The sequence below is a fragment of the Hypanus sabinus genome, chromosome 21 (assembly GCF_030144855.1).
Source record: "Hypanus sabinus isolate sHypSab1 chromosome 21, sHypSab1.hap1, whole genome shotgun sequence".
Classification (NCBI taxonomy): domain Eukaryota; kingdom Metazoa; phylum Chordata; class Chondrichthyes; order Myliobatiformes; family Dasyatidae; genus Hypanus; species Hypanus sabinus.
In genome coordinates this window covers 39505602-39522784 of record NC_082726.1, presented here as the reverse complement: position 1 = coordinate 39522784, position 17183 = coordinate 39505602, and the positions used below count along the sequence as shown (strand labels likewise).

Here is a 17183-nt window from a genome sequence, read left to right as displayed (position 1 = left end):
ATGGACTTGGGTTCAACTCTGCTGCTGACTGTAAGGAGTTTCTACGTTCTCCCATGACTGTGAGGGTTTCTGCTTGGTGCTCCATTTTCCTCCCACATTTCAAATACGTACAGGTTAGTAGATTAGTTGATCTCATAGATGTAATTGGGCAACACAGGCTTATTGAGCTGGATCGGCCCATTACTGTGCTGTATCTCTAAATTTAAAAAAAGACTTTGACTGCCTACACCATCTATGCCCCTCATCATTTTATAAACTTCTATCAGTTCTTTCTTCAGCTTCTGATGCTCCAAATAAAAATAGTCCAACTTCTCCTTTTAGCTTATACCCTTTAATTCAGACAGCATCCTGGTAAACCTCTTCTGCACCTTTTTCAAAGCCTCCATATCCTACCTCACTGGCTGTGGCATTGATGCAGCCAGATTAGAAATAAATGACCAGAATTATGCAAATGAAATGGACGGTGAGTCACTGAACATTGTTCTGGAAAGCTGGAGGAGGGCAGACAGATTGGAGCACAGGAGTGATAGTGCTGAAGCTCCAGCTCTCTTCCGCATGTTCTTGTGGTGTTCAGGGGAGTTGCTGTTCTCCCTGATGCAGCCCTCAGTCACAGTGACAAAGAGAAGTGTTGTACGTTCCCCGTTCCCAGCTGCACATGCTTCACATAAAGAGCAGGCCAACACAAAAAAGAGAAGGAATGGTATCATTGGATGAAGTCCTATGTACTTTCCCATTAAGATTGGGGTGAGTGAGACATCTGGATTTTACAGTGAGTCTTTCCGGCACTCCCTACAACTGGAACAAGCTCCTGTGAATAAATGTCATCCATTATCCATGATTCATTTCCCAAGGGGGCTGGGTCCTACCTCACAAATAATTGCTTAGTCATACTGACAGCAATTTCATACAACCAAATAAATTCTTCAGAGAGGCAGCAAAAGGATGACATTTTCTAAGTCTTTGCTTTTTCACTGGATCCATGAGTGACTTCACATGGCTGTGCAGTTAAGCCAAAATAATAATTTCTGAAAAAAGAAAGGGGACTCTAATGGATCATGCAAGAGATTTGATTGGTGGTTTCTTGATTGGTGTAAATAAAAAGCCTACAAAAAGTAGCAGGTGCAGCCATTGACCACTCAGTAAAGCCTTCCCTACCATTGAACACAAGGAGCATTGTTGCAGGAAAGCAGCATCCATCTTCAAAGACCCCCACCATCCAGGCCATCAGGAAGGAGGTAGAGGAGCCTCAGGACTCACACCACCAGGTTTAGCGGCAGTTATCACTCCTCAACCATCAGACTCTTGTACTAGAGTGAATAACTTCACTCAACCCATCACTGAACTGATGACACAACCTTTGGACTCCGTTTCAAGGATTCTACAATTCATGTTCTCAATATTATTTCTTGCTTAATTATTATTATTTTGTTTTTATTTTTGTATTTGCACAATTTGTTGTCCTTTGCACATTGGCTGTTTGTCATTGTTTTTGTGTAGATTTTCATTGATTCTATTATGTTTTGTTATATCTATTGTGAATGCCTGCAATCAAATGAACCTCAGGGCAGTACTGTCTATGGTGACATGCATGTACTTTGATAATAAATTTGCTTTGAACATGAATGTTGAACTTTGAGCATAGACCATTGGAATTGTTCAGCCCCTAGTGGAACTGGAGTTAGGAACAAAAAAATACAAAGTGGTAAATTCAACAGCGTCCAAAAGGAGGCACAGAATCTTGATTAATATACACATGGGCAGTGAGTGAGGTGCTGGCAGCATGCTAATTCCATGTTGCCTGCTTTTTATGATGATCACACAGTCTGGTCAGTGCAAATCACTTCACTCAGTGACTGGATATCTGAACAGATGCTGAACACCTGCTCAAGTTGATGTCAGGTCTATTGTCATATGCACAAGTACATGTATGCACAGCAAAAAATGCTTTCTGCAGCATGACAGGCACATTGCATCAGAAAAGCAGGATTCAAAAGAAACATATCCAGCTTTTACAAGAGAAAACACAACTGGAAATAAATAAAATATCCAATGTGGTCAAAGTTGTCATAGCCTTGGTAAGTTTAGTATATTATTGTTATACTTACTGAGGTGCAATGGAAAACTTCTTTGCATGTCATCCATAGAGATTATTTCATCACATCAGTACATTGAGACGGTACAAGGAGAACCAATAGAAGAATACTGAATAAAGTGTCGCAGTCAGAGAGAAAGTGCAGTACAGGCAGCCAGTAAGGTGAATGAGGCCAAAATGAAGTAGATTGTGAGGTCAAGATCCTACCTTGACCATTCAACAGTCTTATTATGGAGAGATTGAAGCTGTCCTTGACTGTGGTGGTACCATATTGAGGTATTCATTAGGATTGTTCAAGTTAGTTCAAGAACTGGATGATTGAGGGGAATTTGCTGTTGGTGTGGAATTTAGGCTTCAGTGCCTCCTGCTTGGATGATGGCATGGTCTGGATGGTTGGAAACTTTGATGTTACCTTCTTCAGGTATTGCCTCCTGTAGATGGTCCTCTTGCTTCCTTTTGGTACATTCTTGCAAAGAGACACAAGAGGCTACAGGTACTGGAACATGGTCAAAAAGAGAGCTGCTGGATGTAGCTGTGGAAGGAGATGGACAGAGGATGAGACCTTGCAGCTTGGTCATATTACTGGCTATTCAACCATGACAGCTATGATAGGTATCATCGTCAGCATGGACAAGCTGTTCTGTAAGGGCCTATTTCTGTCCTGTATGGTTCTGTGATTCTATGAACTCACTGCCCTGCTCTGTAACTTTTCCAAGACAAAGAGGCACTCCACCAGAAAGTCAGGAGAGAGTCAGGAATGCTGGTAAGCTGAGAATTGCATCTGCTTGCAAAATACAATTTCAGAAAGGAGCACTTTAAATCTCAGAAGGGGGTGAAGCATAAGCAGCGGATGGACTGCACCATAATCTGAATAACTTCCCGACCTGTCCCACCTACGAATGCAGGAAATGGGAGCAGGAACAGGCCACCAACCTCTCAAACCTGCTATGCCAGTCAATACGATGGTGGCAAATTTACCCCATGCCTCTTCTGTACCCATTCCCCATTGCCCTCAAATCCATGATCTTTCTATAATGTACCTGCCTCCATCTTAAATACTCCCAGTGATGTAACCTTTGGAGTATGGAATTCTTGAGATTCATCACCCTCTGAAAAGTAAATGTCCATACCATTGTTTTCAATGCCCAGCTCTTTCCTTAATCTGCATGCCCTTACAATCAGATACTTGCCATCCAGGCATTACATGCCTAACATCAGGACCACCCTCATACCCTTTTGATGTGGACCCACACTTGAGAACCACAGTTACTGATTTAATGGCCTGTTACGTTCACCTGCTCTCATTGGCCTCGGCTGCACAACTTCATCATTGCCCTGGAGATAAATTCTTATTGAAAGAATCAAGGGATATGGGGACAGCATAGGGTAAGTAGTGTTAGGTAGAAGATTGGCCACAATCTGACTGAATGACGGAGAAGGCTTGAGATGCTAAATTGCTTCTGTTTCTTATCGGGCATTTGGGATCCTGAGCTCTCAGCAGAATCCCTGCACCAAACTAGCCACTAGGCTGAATCAAATTTCTTTACTTGAGGAAATACATGCTGGATTTGGAGGTAGTGCAGAGGAGTTTCACCAGTTTGGTCTATACCTGGGACAATCACGAGGAAATCTGCAGATGCTGGAAATTTAAGCAACACACACAAAATGCTGGTGGAACGCAGCAGGCCAGGTATCATCTATAGGGAGAAGCACTGTTGACATTTCGGGCCGAGACCCTTTGTCAGGACTAATTGAAAGAAAAGATGGTAAGAGATTTGAAAGTGGGGGGGGGGGGGGGGGAGGGGAAAATACGAATTGATAGGAGAAGACCGGAGGGGGTGGGGTGAAGCTGAGAGCCAGAAAAGTGATTGACAAAAGGGATACAGAGCTGGAGAAGGGAGAGGATCATGGGACAGGAGGCCTAGGGAGAAAGAAAGGGGGAGGGGAGCACCAGGCAGAGTGATGGGCAGAAAGAGAGAAAAAAGTGTGGTATACTGCACCCGGTGCTCCCGGTGTGGCCTTTTATATATTGGTGTGACCCAACGCAGACTGGGAGACCGTTTCGCTGAACACCTATGCTCTGTCCGCCAGAGAAAGCAGGATCTCCCAGTGGCCACACGTTTTAATTCCACGTCCCATTCCCATTCTGATATGTCATTCCCATTCATGGCCTCCTCTACTGTCAAGGTGAAGCCACACTCAGGTTGGAGGAACAACACCTTATATACCGGCTAGGTAGCCTCCAACCTAATGGCATGAACATTGACTTCTCTAACTTCCGTTAGTGCCCCTCCTCTCCTTTTTACCCCATCCCTGATATATTTAGTTTTTTTTCCCCGTCCGTTTTTTTCCTCTCTTTCTGCCCATCACTCCATGCCTGTTCTCCATCTCCCTCTGGTGCTCCCTTCCCCTTTCTTTCTCCCTAGGCCTCCCATCCCTTGATCCTTTCCCTCTCCAGCTCTGTATCCCTTTTGCCAATCACCTTTTCAGATCTCAGCTTCACACCACCCCCTCCGGTCTTCTCCTATCATTTCGCATTTTCCCCTCCCCCTCCTACTTTCAAATCTCTTACTATCTTTCCTTTCAGTTAGTCCTGATGAAGGGTCTTGGCCCAAAACGTCGACAGTGCTTCTTCCTATAGATGCTGCCTGGCCTGCTGTGTTCCACCAGCATTTTGTGTGTGTTACCTGGGACAATACTCATTGGTACAGAGAGGGGATTTTATAGTAAAATATAAAGTTATGAAAGGGTTAGCTAAGAGAGAGACAGGAAAGTTATTTCCACAGGTAAGTGAGACTAGAACTAGGGGACATAGCCTCAAGTTTTGGGGGAAATAGATTTAGAATGGAGCTGAGGAGAATAGTGAATCTTTGGAATTCTCTGCCTAGGGAAGCAGTAGAGGCTACATCATTAAATATGTTTAAGACAGTTTGATTTTTTCATTGTAGGGGAATTAAGGGTTATGGGGAAAAGGCAGGTAGGTGGAGCTGAGTCCACAGTCAGATCAGCCATGAATGGTGGAACAGGCTCAATGGGTGAGATGGTGAACTCCTGCTCCTATTCCTTTTGTTTTCAACTATCCCATTTAGTAACCAAACTTTCGGAGATTTTCTCATGAGTCTAAATATTACTATTTTATCTCAGATAATAACTAGCTATATCAGCTGCTAACGACCTAAGTAGGCAGTAATAACATTGCCCCTAAATGCAGCAGCTAGCATTTGAACAGATTTGAACTTCTTAGCTTGTTAGCCACAGTTGACCAGGGTAGCCAATTGTTGCCCATTTTAATGTTGCGGTAGTAATCAGGATCATTAACATCTCATTCCATTTCCTTGGCTAAATTTACAGTCCCAGGATGCAAGACAGAGGCAATTGTTGATCAGCTTTGCCGACTAATGATCGTACATTTTGCAGACCAAGTTTTAACACAGAGAGTGCTGTACTGCCCAGAATGCACTGCTCGGGGTGCTGTTAGAGGTAAAACAGTAGAGGTATTTAAGAGGCTCTTGGGCACATGAATGTGCAGAGAATGGAAGGACTAGTTTAGATAGGTTATTAATTAGTAGTTTAATTAAATCAGCACAACTTTGTTGGCTGGATGACCTGTTCCTGTGTTGTATTGTTCTATTGATTTATTGGAAGAGATTTAATCACTGACTTCATTTTTCACCTTACTTTACAGATGCTCCCTTCAGTTACATTATCTGCCCCTGGTCAGTGTTACTCTCAACAAGTGGTGAATTGTCGTTCAGAAGTAATGCCTCAGGTGGGGACGTCTGCATCTTTACTGCCCCAGAAATACTCCAGGGGAGATGCTTGAGCTCACAGCTTGCTATAGAAAAGGTAAGCGGCAAATCGCTATTTGTCTCAGACTCCCCAGAGAGTTTGGTGCACGTGCTCCCAGGAATTGTCTTTGCAGGGCTGAGAGATTCAGAAGCACCAAATGACGTGCTGGAGGACCTCAGCACATCATGTAACATCATGAAAAATCCAGTGTTGGTCCAGCCCACCACGGAGCTTTGTGTTTTCTTATACAGGGCAAGGGGAAACTAGCTGATGAAGCCAGAATATAGAGCACTACAGCACAGAACCATGCCGTTCAGCCTCCCTAGTCCATGTTGAACTGTTATTCTGCCTAGTGGACCTGCTGCTGTACCTCTGTATTGTTCCCGTCCATGTACTTATGGAAAATAGGAGATGTTAGAAATCTGAACTGTAGATGGAAAATGTTGGGGACAATGTTCCCAGCAGGTGAAAAGAGAAATGGTTAGATTTCAAGGTCTGGGACTCTTCAACAGAACTAAGAGGGAGAGAGAGAGAGAGAAGCAAGTTAGTCTACGATGCAGAGCATGTGGGAAAATGCAATGGGTGGAACGGAGAGTGAATAGACTGAATTAAACTTAATTTATACAAATTAAAGAAATAGGTAAAAAAGTAATGTCTCAGTAGGCTTCAATATGCAACAATATTCAGACCATACGCATTACACAGATGAAGCAAATTAACCTCCCCTTAACCTCCATGTTAATTCACCCTGCTGGAATATATTGCTGCAATATCACCCAAGTGTAATATTCATCATCATTATTTTGCGCCGTGTAGTATGGGGGTGGCTGATCATGTTCTCCATGACCCTGATTGTTCTTTGCAATTTTTTCTACAGAAGTGGCTTGCCATAGCCTTCTTCTGGGCAGTGACCCCAGCCCTAATCAATATTCTTCAGAGATTGTCTGCCTGGCTTTAGTGGTCACATAACCAGACTTGTGATATGCGGCAACTGGTCACACGACCATCCACCACCTGCTCCCATAGCTTCAAGTGACCTTGATCGGGAGGAAGGGGCGTTAAGCAGGTATTACGCCTTACCCGAGGGTGACCTGCAGGCTGGCGGAGAGAAGGAGCGCCTTACAACTCCTTTGGTAGAGATGTATCTGCACTCTGCTACCCAAAGTGTAATATTACTATGTGGATTATGGCATCACTGTCTTACCCAGGTAGTGGCTTGTCTTAAAACACTGTACCAGTGGGCTGGATGTCTTACATGAATGGTACACCAGCTAGGAAATTTATGACTCTGAAAAGGCTGAACAAATTTTGCTTGCTTCCTCTGTTTGTTTGTTTCACAGTCATGGAGGTGGCAGAGGATGGGGAACCTACCCAGGTTTAGTTCACTTCGGCCTGGCCCCACTCATAAAGCCTTCTGGAGGTAGCAGGGCAATCCAGTTCTCATGTTATTATAATTCAGTTCTTACATTGTTTAACTGAAGCATACAGCACAGGAAGAGGCCAGCATATCTATGCGAGCTCTTGGGATGGGAAGGTAGTGCATTTGTTAGCACAACGCTTGACAGTACCAGCAACCTGGGTTCAACTCCTGCCGCTGTATGTAAGGAGGTCGTACGTTCTTCCTGTGACCATGTGGATTTCCTCCAGGTGCTCTGGTTTCCTCCCACAGTTCAAAGCCATATTGGTTAATTGGTCATTGTAAATTGTCCCTGATTAGGTTAGGGTTAAATCAAGGGGTTGCTGGGAGGTGTGGCTCGAAGGAATGGAAGGGCATACTCTACGACATATCCCAAGAAGTAATTCAATAAATAAAACTGCCTGAGAAAGTGGTGGAGGCAGACACCTTCACAAATATTAATTGTCATCTGGACATGCATTTGAATCACAAAGTGGTAGAAGGCTATGGACCAAGTGCTGCATGCTATAGATGGGTACTGATGGTCAGCATAGACAAGATGGGTTGAAGGTCCTGGTTCTGTGCCCTATGACTCTCTGACTCTATCTAAAGTGTACTTAATTCCTCCCTTTTTTGTTCTTCATTTTCCCTGTATTAAATATATATAAGTTCCTTCTGAACATTAGTACTGGATTCGCTTCAATTGTCCTTGCAGGCACACATTCCAGGAGCCTACAGGCAGAGAGATGCCTTTCCCCTTCTAGTGTTTGCCAGTCACTCTAAGTCTGTGGAATCTGTTACTGCCAAACACCCGCTGCCCCCAACCCCTCCAGCTTATGCTTCTCGCCTGCCAGTACTCTGCTTTGGCATTTATTTTTGATGTTTCCGGATTTAAGATACAAATTGGCCAAGTGAAGCTGAGTCAGGGAAGGTGCTCGGGAGCCTGAATCATGTTCCTATGCACTGCTTGCTTCAGTCTGAATCGCAGGCATTGATTCAGCTGCCCTGATCTGATCTCAGTCTGACTGAAGCCTGCTCTCTCTCTGTCATAGTAAAGGTGCAATTCCCTGACAACACTTTGGAATAAGTTGCACTTTTGCACTTACTGTCAAAGCCCAGTCATGTTATAAATTGATCATGAACACAACTGGCAGCAAATGGCATTAATCTGCAACCCAAGAGATAAAACTGTCCTTCGGTGTGTGTGTATATTTTATGTTATCATGGGAATTTTAAACAGGATGTGAGATTGATTACCATACAGAACTAAATTATATTGTGCAGGATATTACTCTTTGCGGTTATTTTGTACTCCAGTTGGAATGCAAACCTATTTATTTTGTTGAAATTCTATTGAAGTAGCTGATAACCTCATTTCATATGAACTCCTTAAAGCAGAGGATCACATAAGCTTTCTGGGCTCCACTTCAAGTTCTCTTCCTGAATCTTTCCATCTTTCAACCTCCCTTTATGATATCCATTACAACTAAATCTTTTCCTACACCAAATTTTTTGGATGGCGTCAGTATATTTCATTACACTGAAAAGGCTCTGTAATGTAGGTTGATTTTACTCAGGAGCTTTACACTGATTTTGTGCATTTCTTTCCAACGTATCTTTTTATATAGTTTCCTTTTCCTGCTTCGAATAAATTTCCCACTGTGAATAGCACTGGAAGAGAATCTTGACTCAGGAGTTCTCCTGTGATTTATATCATCATCAGAATTTCCTTTTAGGTTACTTTCTACAATTCTTAAAAAAAATGAGAGGATCTCATCCTGAAAATAACTGAAGTGTGCAGATAATAGTCACTTCAACAGGGAAGCTTGTTAATTCTTTCATTCTTAAATAATTATATTTAATTGTTCTTATGAACGTTGTGGTAAGGATGCTGCGGCAAGTAAGATTTTCATTGCACACTTATTTATGCATATGACAATAAATCTGACTTTGGCTAAATTATGGATCCAACTTGATAAGATTTTGACTTGTGACGGTGTAAACTTAGTGATGGTGTTGTACCAGCCTGTTATGTTTTCTACCATTGATTCCAAGGCAAATAAGTGTTGAGAAGAATATAAAATCTCTTCGTGCTTGCACTAATGCTCAAGGTTAAAATGACCCTTTCAGTTTTAATATGGTACAATTATCTTAAAGCTCAAAGTGAAGAGCTCCTATTTCTTATTGAATACCCCCACGTATGTGGGATTGCTAGTCACTCAAGGAGAACGAATACAGTGCTAGCTCCAGAGGGATGGAGACATTTGTATTTTGAACGGGACAAAAAGGGGAATTGCACTCAGTGGCCACTTTATTAGGTATACCTGTACAGCTGCTCATTAATGCAGATACCTAATCAGTCAATCGTGGCAGCAACTCAACGCATAAGAGCATGCAGATTTGTCAAGAGGTTCAGTTGTCCTTCAGACCGAACGTCAGAATAGGGAAAAATGTGATCTACGTGACTTTGACCTTGGAATGATTGCTGGTGCCAGATAGGGTGGTTTGAATATCTCAGAAACTGTTGATCTGCTGGAGTTTTTATGCACGACAATCTTTCGCGTTTACAGAGAATGGTGTAAAACAAAAAAAAATGCAATGAGTGGCAGTTCTGTGGGTGAAAATGCCTTGTTAATGAGAGAATCAGAGGAGAATGGCCAGACTGATTCCAGGTGACAGGAAGATGATAGTAACTGAAATAATCATGTGTTACAACATTGGTGCGCAGAAGAATATCGTTTAGTATGCAGCAGTTTAAACCTTGAAGTGAATGAGCTACAGCAGCAGCCCGGTGCTGTTCATGCTGTTGACATGACTGCATTGCTAGGTCCAGTTCAAACTGAATCAAGTTGCTGACGACACAACAGTGACTGGCCTCGTCAACAATGATGACGAGACTGCATACAGAGAGGAGGTAGAAAGGTTGGCAGAATGGTGGAAACACAACAAATTGAGTCTCAGCGTGGACAAGACCAAAGAGACGATTGTGAACATTAGGAAGGTGCAGGCTAATCACACCTTGCCGCACATACATGGCTCCTTGGTGTAGAGAGTTAGGAGCACAAAGTTTCTGGGAGTGCACATAATGGGCGATCTCACCTGGTCCCTTAATATAAACTCTTTGGTCAGGAAAGCATAGCAGCATCTCCACTTCCTGAGGAGACTGAGGTGAGTGAGGTTCCCCCACCTGCCCAACATTTTAACCAGTTTTACCAGGGGCACCATTGAGGCTGTCGTGACGAGCAGCTTCACTGTCTGGTACAGGAATTGCAAGGTATCTGACCACAAGTCCCAACAAAGAATTGCAAAGACTGCTAAGAGGATCTCGAGGGGTCTCTCTTCCACCCATAAGGGAAATTTATCAGGGGCGCTGTTTATACAGGGACTTCACTTTTGGCAATGATTTTTCCTACCCGTCCAACAATCTTTTTGATTAACGTAGCACTAGAGCAAGAACGGTTCGGATGAGAAACATCTTCTACCCATCAGGCAGTAAGACTACTGAACTCTCTGTCGCCACCTACGAATCTCATCTTATATATCTCATATATTTATAAATAAGCTCCTGGCTGACAAGATCAAAGAACTGGAGCTGGAGCTGGATGTACTCTGGATCAGCTGGGGTGGGGGTTGACCACCTCACAGAGAGACATTTACTGAGGTGGTTACACCCAGAATGCAGGCTTTGGATAGTAGATGGGCGAGCACCAGGAGGTGAGTAAGCAGTTAGTTAGGCCATTCCTCTCAACACAAAGTATACCCCATTGGAGACTGCTAGGGCGGATGACCTATCAGGGCATGGCAGCAGCAGCCAGGTGAGTGGCAGGGTTACAGGCTCTGGGGCTGAGCAGGGAGAGCGATAGTGATAGGACTCAATAGTTTGGAGACGGATAGGAGATTCTGTGGCAGTAAAAGAGATGCCAGGAGGTGTTTGGGCCCAGCGTGTCTCAAAACAGTTGTAGACTGTTCTCCAGAGCGAGAGGGAGTAGCCAGAGGTCGTGGCGCACATAGGCACTGATGACACAGTGCCACAATGAGAACTCGCAGGATTGGACTCATGGGCGGACTGTCTGTGTCATGGTAGTCGCTGGCACCAGCTCAACACAGGAGCAGAAGATAGCAGACTGTCATGGTGAGCTCGGATGAGGACTCAACTCGGGAGCGGAGGAACAGCAGACTCGCCATGAGGAGGATGGGAACAAGAGGTTACACATAGGAGTACCAACCGAGTGACACCACAAAACAAATCATTCCCCTTCAACGCACAGTAGAACTCCGCTAATGAGGCACAATGTTAATCATAGTTACAACAAGAGAAAATCTACAGATGCTGGAAATCCGAGCAAAACACACAAAAGGGTCTCGGCCTGAAATATCGACTGTACTTTTTCCATAGATGCTGCCTGGCCTGCTGAGTTTCTGCAGCATTTTGTGTGTGCTGCTTAAATAATCATAGTGTAGGTTTTCATAAATAAAATGGCAGTGGCGTTTTACATTTAAGGGAAGCTGTAACAACTCCTTCATTGTTCACCAAACATAGAACATAAAATGAGGTAAAAAAAAACCTCATGCCATTTTCTCATCATGTAATTAGAGCATCTGAAGGTGAACCCCAACTCAATGTTGGTGGTTGTGAATTATGTACCTGTATGTTTCCACCCATTGCATTGCCCGACACAGGCCTCCCCAGGATTCATCTAAAGGGGCATTTTGAGCCTGCCTGGAGCTTGAATGAGCCACCCAGGTAGGGTCCTGTGTTCCATGGATGGAGGAACAGCAGGTGCCTCTGGCTTATCCAGTGGTGTGTTGACACACTTACGGTCATGCTGTGACTCCAGGACCACCGTAGCAGAATCCTCCAAATCTTGGTGGGCCAGTTTAAGGCAATCTACCGAAATACATTCAGGTTTACCACTCCTGGCTGTGATAAAAGTCTTCTCTTTCCATTCCAAAACGTGGAACGGGCCATCATAAAGGGGCTCCAGAAGTTGTTGGTGTGTATCACGGCAGACAAAAATGAAAGAGGGAGACCATAGGTCAACAGGAACTCAGGAATGCTGTTCGCCATGATGGGAAAGAGGAATAGGTGCAAAGGAATTGAGTTTACTGAGAAGGGCGGTATGCTGCTGAGAGGCCGACCAGGCAGACGTGGTGTCAGAAATAAAGTCACCTGGCACTCGTAACAGTTGCCTGTATACCAGCTCAGCGCTGGATGACTGCAGGTCCTTTTTTGGAGCTGTTCAGAGCAGGACCCAGAGGAGACGATCACGTCAATCCTCATCCATCAGGGAAGTCCTCAGAACAGCCTTTAAGGAGCAGTGAAACCACTTGCTTGGGCCATTGGATTGGGAGTGACGCGCCGTAGTATGGTGTAGCCTAATGCCGAGGTTGTGGGCCATCACAGCCCCTAGGTCTGATGTGAACTGGGGATTGCAGTCAGAGGAAATGTCAGATGAGGCACCAAACCGATCACCCAGGTGCTGATGAATGACTGAGCCACATCTGTGGCCATCGTCGATGCTAGAGGAATGACCTCTGACCACCTGGTTGTGCTGTCCACCATGGTAAAGAGGTGTGTAAAAGCACGGAATGGGGGAAGAGGACCAACCAGCTCCACATTGACATGGTCAAACCATTGCTCAGGGACCTCAAAGGTACCATTGGTATCTGAACATGACAATTAATTTTTCTCCTGCTGTCACACCACGCAGGCTGCAGCCCAATCATGCGCCTCCTTTCTAAGTCCACACAATCTTTAATCAAACCAATTTTTGCGAGGCCTTCTGGCTCTGATGCAAGAGACCATGAATGGAGTTAAAAACAATATGCTCTCAGTTTGTGGGCACAAAGGAATGAGCACAACCGGTTGAGCTCATTGCCGGCTAACTGCAGGCCCATGACTGCTGTTTGGTAAGCCTGGACCTCTGGTCAGTAGCTTGGTTGGCTGCCATGCCAGAATGGTCAACCCCAATATGTGTGACCTCAATGGCTGGCCTGAGAGGCAATCAGCCACACCATTATCTTTCCCCTGGATATGTTGTATATCAGTTGTGAACTGCACTCACAGCACGGTCTGAAGTGTCAGTGGTAATAGCCATAGGCGTATTGGGGAGTGGGTGCACCAGTAGGGCCGTGTTGGAAAGAGCTTGTTTAGAGTCATCAAATGCTTTGGTCACGTCTGTTGACCAGTTTAGCACACAATTAGGGGCATTGCTTTTAAAGACACTATACGGGGGAACAGGAATGAAGCAGCGATAGAGAACTCCTGTACTCTTTTAGTAGTGCGAAGTGATGGGAAATCCATAATAGCGGTGACTTCTGATGGGTGGGATGCAATGGCTGAGAAAGTCAATGGTTGACAACCCAAACTGGTTTTTAGCAGGATTACTAATCAACCTGTATTAGCTTTAGTGTTCAACGTGTGGGAGATGTGATACGTGTTCAGGTTTGGAAGCACTGCCGACAAGTATGTCATCCAGGTAAACAAAAAGAAAATCTAAATCTTTTAATACAGAGTCCATCAGACATTGGAAAGTCAGCCTACACGGCATGTGAAGAAACACTGAGGCCAAATGACATTATCACAACCATACCTGATGGTAGCCCCTAACTAAATCAACTTTGGAAAAAATTAACTTTCCGGCTACAAGAGCTGAAAAGTTTTGGAGGTGTGGGACTAGGTAACAATTGAGGGGAGGGTGAGATGGGGTGGGGTGGTGACCTTGTTAATGCATCGGCAATCAGTACAATGGTGGCAACCGCCATTGGACTTGGGGACCATGTAAGGACCATGCATACAATGCCAAACCTTTCCACATTGTCAAGCTCAGCCTTCACGGTTGCCAGCTTTTCTGGGTCCACTCTATGTACAGGGGCATGGACCAGTGGACCAGTTGTGGAAATGTGCTCACCTCCATGTTTTGTGACTATAGATGAGAATGTGGGCTTAGTGAGATTTGAGAATTCGTCCAGCAGTACAGTATAGTGGCATATAGTGGCGCATGTGCTTGACAGGGTCATTGTAGGAAACTTAGTGGCAGAGCATGGTAACAACCCAAAGTCCTTGACATCCACAAGCCAGCAGTTCTTAAAATCATCCAACAGTTCTTATGCACACAGGAAATCTGCGCTGAGCAGAGCTCTAGCCACTTTAGCCAGGTCGAGGTCCCGTGTGTAGCATTGCTCACCGAAACAGAGCATCGTGTCCCTTAAGTCTGGATCCTGCTGTCATTTGTGGCCTCCAGAGAGGTTGTGTCACTCTTTGCCTTCTGATGAATGGGTGATGCTGGCAGCATACTCACTTGAGCTCCTATGTCACACAAAAAGTATCGTCCTTAAAGGGAGTCTGCAATGAACAGTCGACGACCCTAGGAGCTGAAACCCGCGGTGTTCACAGATCTTTGACGTTTTGATGTGCTGGCACTGTCGAAGCTGCAAGGCAGTTGGCATTTCCTAGAGTTTGTGGTAAAAGCACAGTTCTGGCATTGTCTCTTTTGCAGTGTTGGAGGCCCTGTTGATCGGGCTTATTGAGACAGAGAAAGGAGGAGGAATGAAGCACCTCTGCTTGGTTGTGTGTAGCCTATCGGCCATTTACCAAGCTCCCTATAGTTATTCACAGGTGAATTAGCAAGGGCTATATGAACTTGCTCAGGCATTTGCTGCAAAAAGAATTCATTAAAAATAGAATTTAGTGATTTTCCAGGAGAGACAGCACGTGGTCCATTAGCTCTGAAGGTCTAGCATCCCCCAGGCCGGGCAAGGAGAGCAACTGTTTGGCGCATTCAGGCTCTGATAGTATAGAAGTTTCTAATAGGTGACTTTTCATCATGAAAATTTTTTGTGTTCAGGCGGGTGTTTAAGCAGACTCGCCATTCTTGCTGCTGTGGAATTACTGAGCGGTGCTACTATGTAGTAATATCTGGTGCCTTCTGTGGAGATTTGTCTCAGTGTGAATTGCTTTCAGCTTGTACAATCCAATGGTATTTTGCTCCCAAAACTCTGGCAGTTTCAAGCAACTGGGTGGCTGACACATTCAATAACTGGAATCATTTTAGAGCATCGGGGTCATCAGTGTAGTTCTTTGTAAATAAAATGGCAAAGGTGTTATATGTTTAAGGGAAACTGTAACAGCTCCTTTATTGTCCACCAAACACAGAACACACATCATTTTGTCATCACATCAGACCAGCCTCTTAAAATCAACCCCAACTCAACTCAAATACCTTACAATAGAATGCAGGAAACATGTGCTGATCACAATTAATTTGACAAGATTAAACAGAGAGCACCTGGGCTTAACGACTCTAACAATTATAAAATACAGGTGCTCGAGAAACCTGGAAGACCAATGCTCTATGGCAGGCTACAGAGACCCACAGGACTTGTGACACATAGGTAGAAAGCGGGAAGAGGTTCTACACTGTGAGTATAAGGAGTTAGGTAAGAGACTGAAGAGCAGGACCTCCAAGGCTGTAATCCCTGGATTCCTCATGTTTCACGCACTAGACAGGGCAGGAATAGATCTTACAGATGGATGAGCAGCTGACGAACTGGTGCAGGGAGTAAGGTTTCAGGTTCTTGGATGATTAGAACCTTTTCTGGGTCAGGCATGACTTGTACGAGAGGGATGGGTTGTACCTCAACTGGAGGGAAACTAATATACTGGTCAGGAAGTTCACTAGCACTACTCGTGAGGGTTTAAACTAGTTTGGAAAGGGTATGGGAACCAGAGCACCAGGTCAGAAAGTGCAGGTTTAGAGAAGAAGGTAGATGTCAAGGCCATTAATAACAGGCAGGAACTGAGTAATAGATATGATGGGGCAGATAGTTTGAAGTGTGTGTATTTTACTGGATATTATGAGTAAAGGTGATGAACTTGGAGTAGGATCAATACATAGAACTGTGATGTTGTGGCCATTACAGAGAATTGGTTGAGATAGGGACAGGAATGGGTGCTTAATATCACAGGGTTTCAATGTTTTTTGAAAAGATGGGGGGTGGTAAGAGCGATGGCAGAGTTGCACGTCTAATTAAGGGCATTGTCACTGCTGTACTCTTAGGGGATATAATGAAGGGCTTGTCCACTGTGTCCATATGGGTAAAACTTAAAATAGGACCGGTGCGATCTTTCTGAAGGGATTGTACTACAGACCACCCCTATAGGTACCAGGTCACTGAAGAAAAGATGTGCAGGCAGATTAAGGGAAGTTGTAAAAACAAAAGAGTTGTTGGCATGGGGGGACTTCAGCTTCTGTAATATAAACTTGTTAGTGCAATGGATTAAGATGGGCAGAATTTATTAGGTGCATTCAGTAGATAGTCCAAGAGAAGGAGGGGTCGTACTGATCCTGATGTTAGATAATAAGCCTGGCTAGATGCCTGACCTTACAATGGGTGAACAATTAGGAAACAATGACCAAAACTCCTTAAGTTTTAAGATAGCTGTGAACAAGGATAAATGTGGACCTTGTAGGAGGGTATTAAATTGGAGCAGGACAAATTACAACAGCATTAGGCAGAAACTAAGAAGATGTCATTGGGAATATTGGGAATAGCTGGAGGACTGGCAAGTAGCTAATGTTGTTCCTCTGTTCAAGAAGGGAGCCAGGGAACTATAGACCTGTGAATCTTGTAGTGTATTTAATATTTCAATAATATTTGAGTAATATTGTAAATATATTGTTTGATTAAGCATTCTTTGTTTGCGTACATGTTATATGTGAGAAATATGTGAATGACTTGTGTCATATGCCACCTGTCATATTTGAGCAATTCACTAATTAAAACTAAGTGGACACATTATTACAGGCTCCCATCCATTTCATTCAATTAGTTTCTGAAGTTATAAACATAACAGTAGCAATCAGGTAGTTTTAAAATGAACCTGAGCTGACTACCTACCTGTTA

At 44.1% G+C, this 17183-nt stretch overlaps 1 protein-coding gene across 7 annotated transcripts in view; it reads left to right on the top strand.

Moving 5' to 3' along the window:
• The window catches only part of LOC132378980 (tyrosine-protein phosphatase non-receptor type 13-like), a 411889-nt gene that overhangs the window by 67281 nt on the left and 327425 nt on the right, over positions 1–17183 (top strand). For all 7 annotated transcript variants that reach the window (XR_009507250.1, XR_009507249.1, XR_009507251.1 and 4 more), the window contains exon 3: positions 5778–5938. Coding sequence is in view for 4 of the 7 variants with exons in the window: in XM_059946390.1 (XP_059802373.1) it covers positions 5778–5938 (161 nt within the window). In the remaining 3 variants the exon portion in view is untranslated. The remainder of the gene's footprint in view (positions 1–5777; positions 5939–17183) is intronic.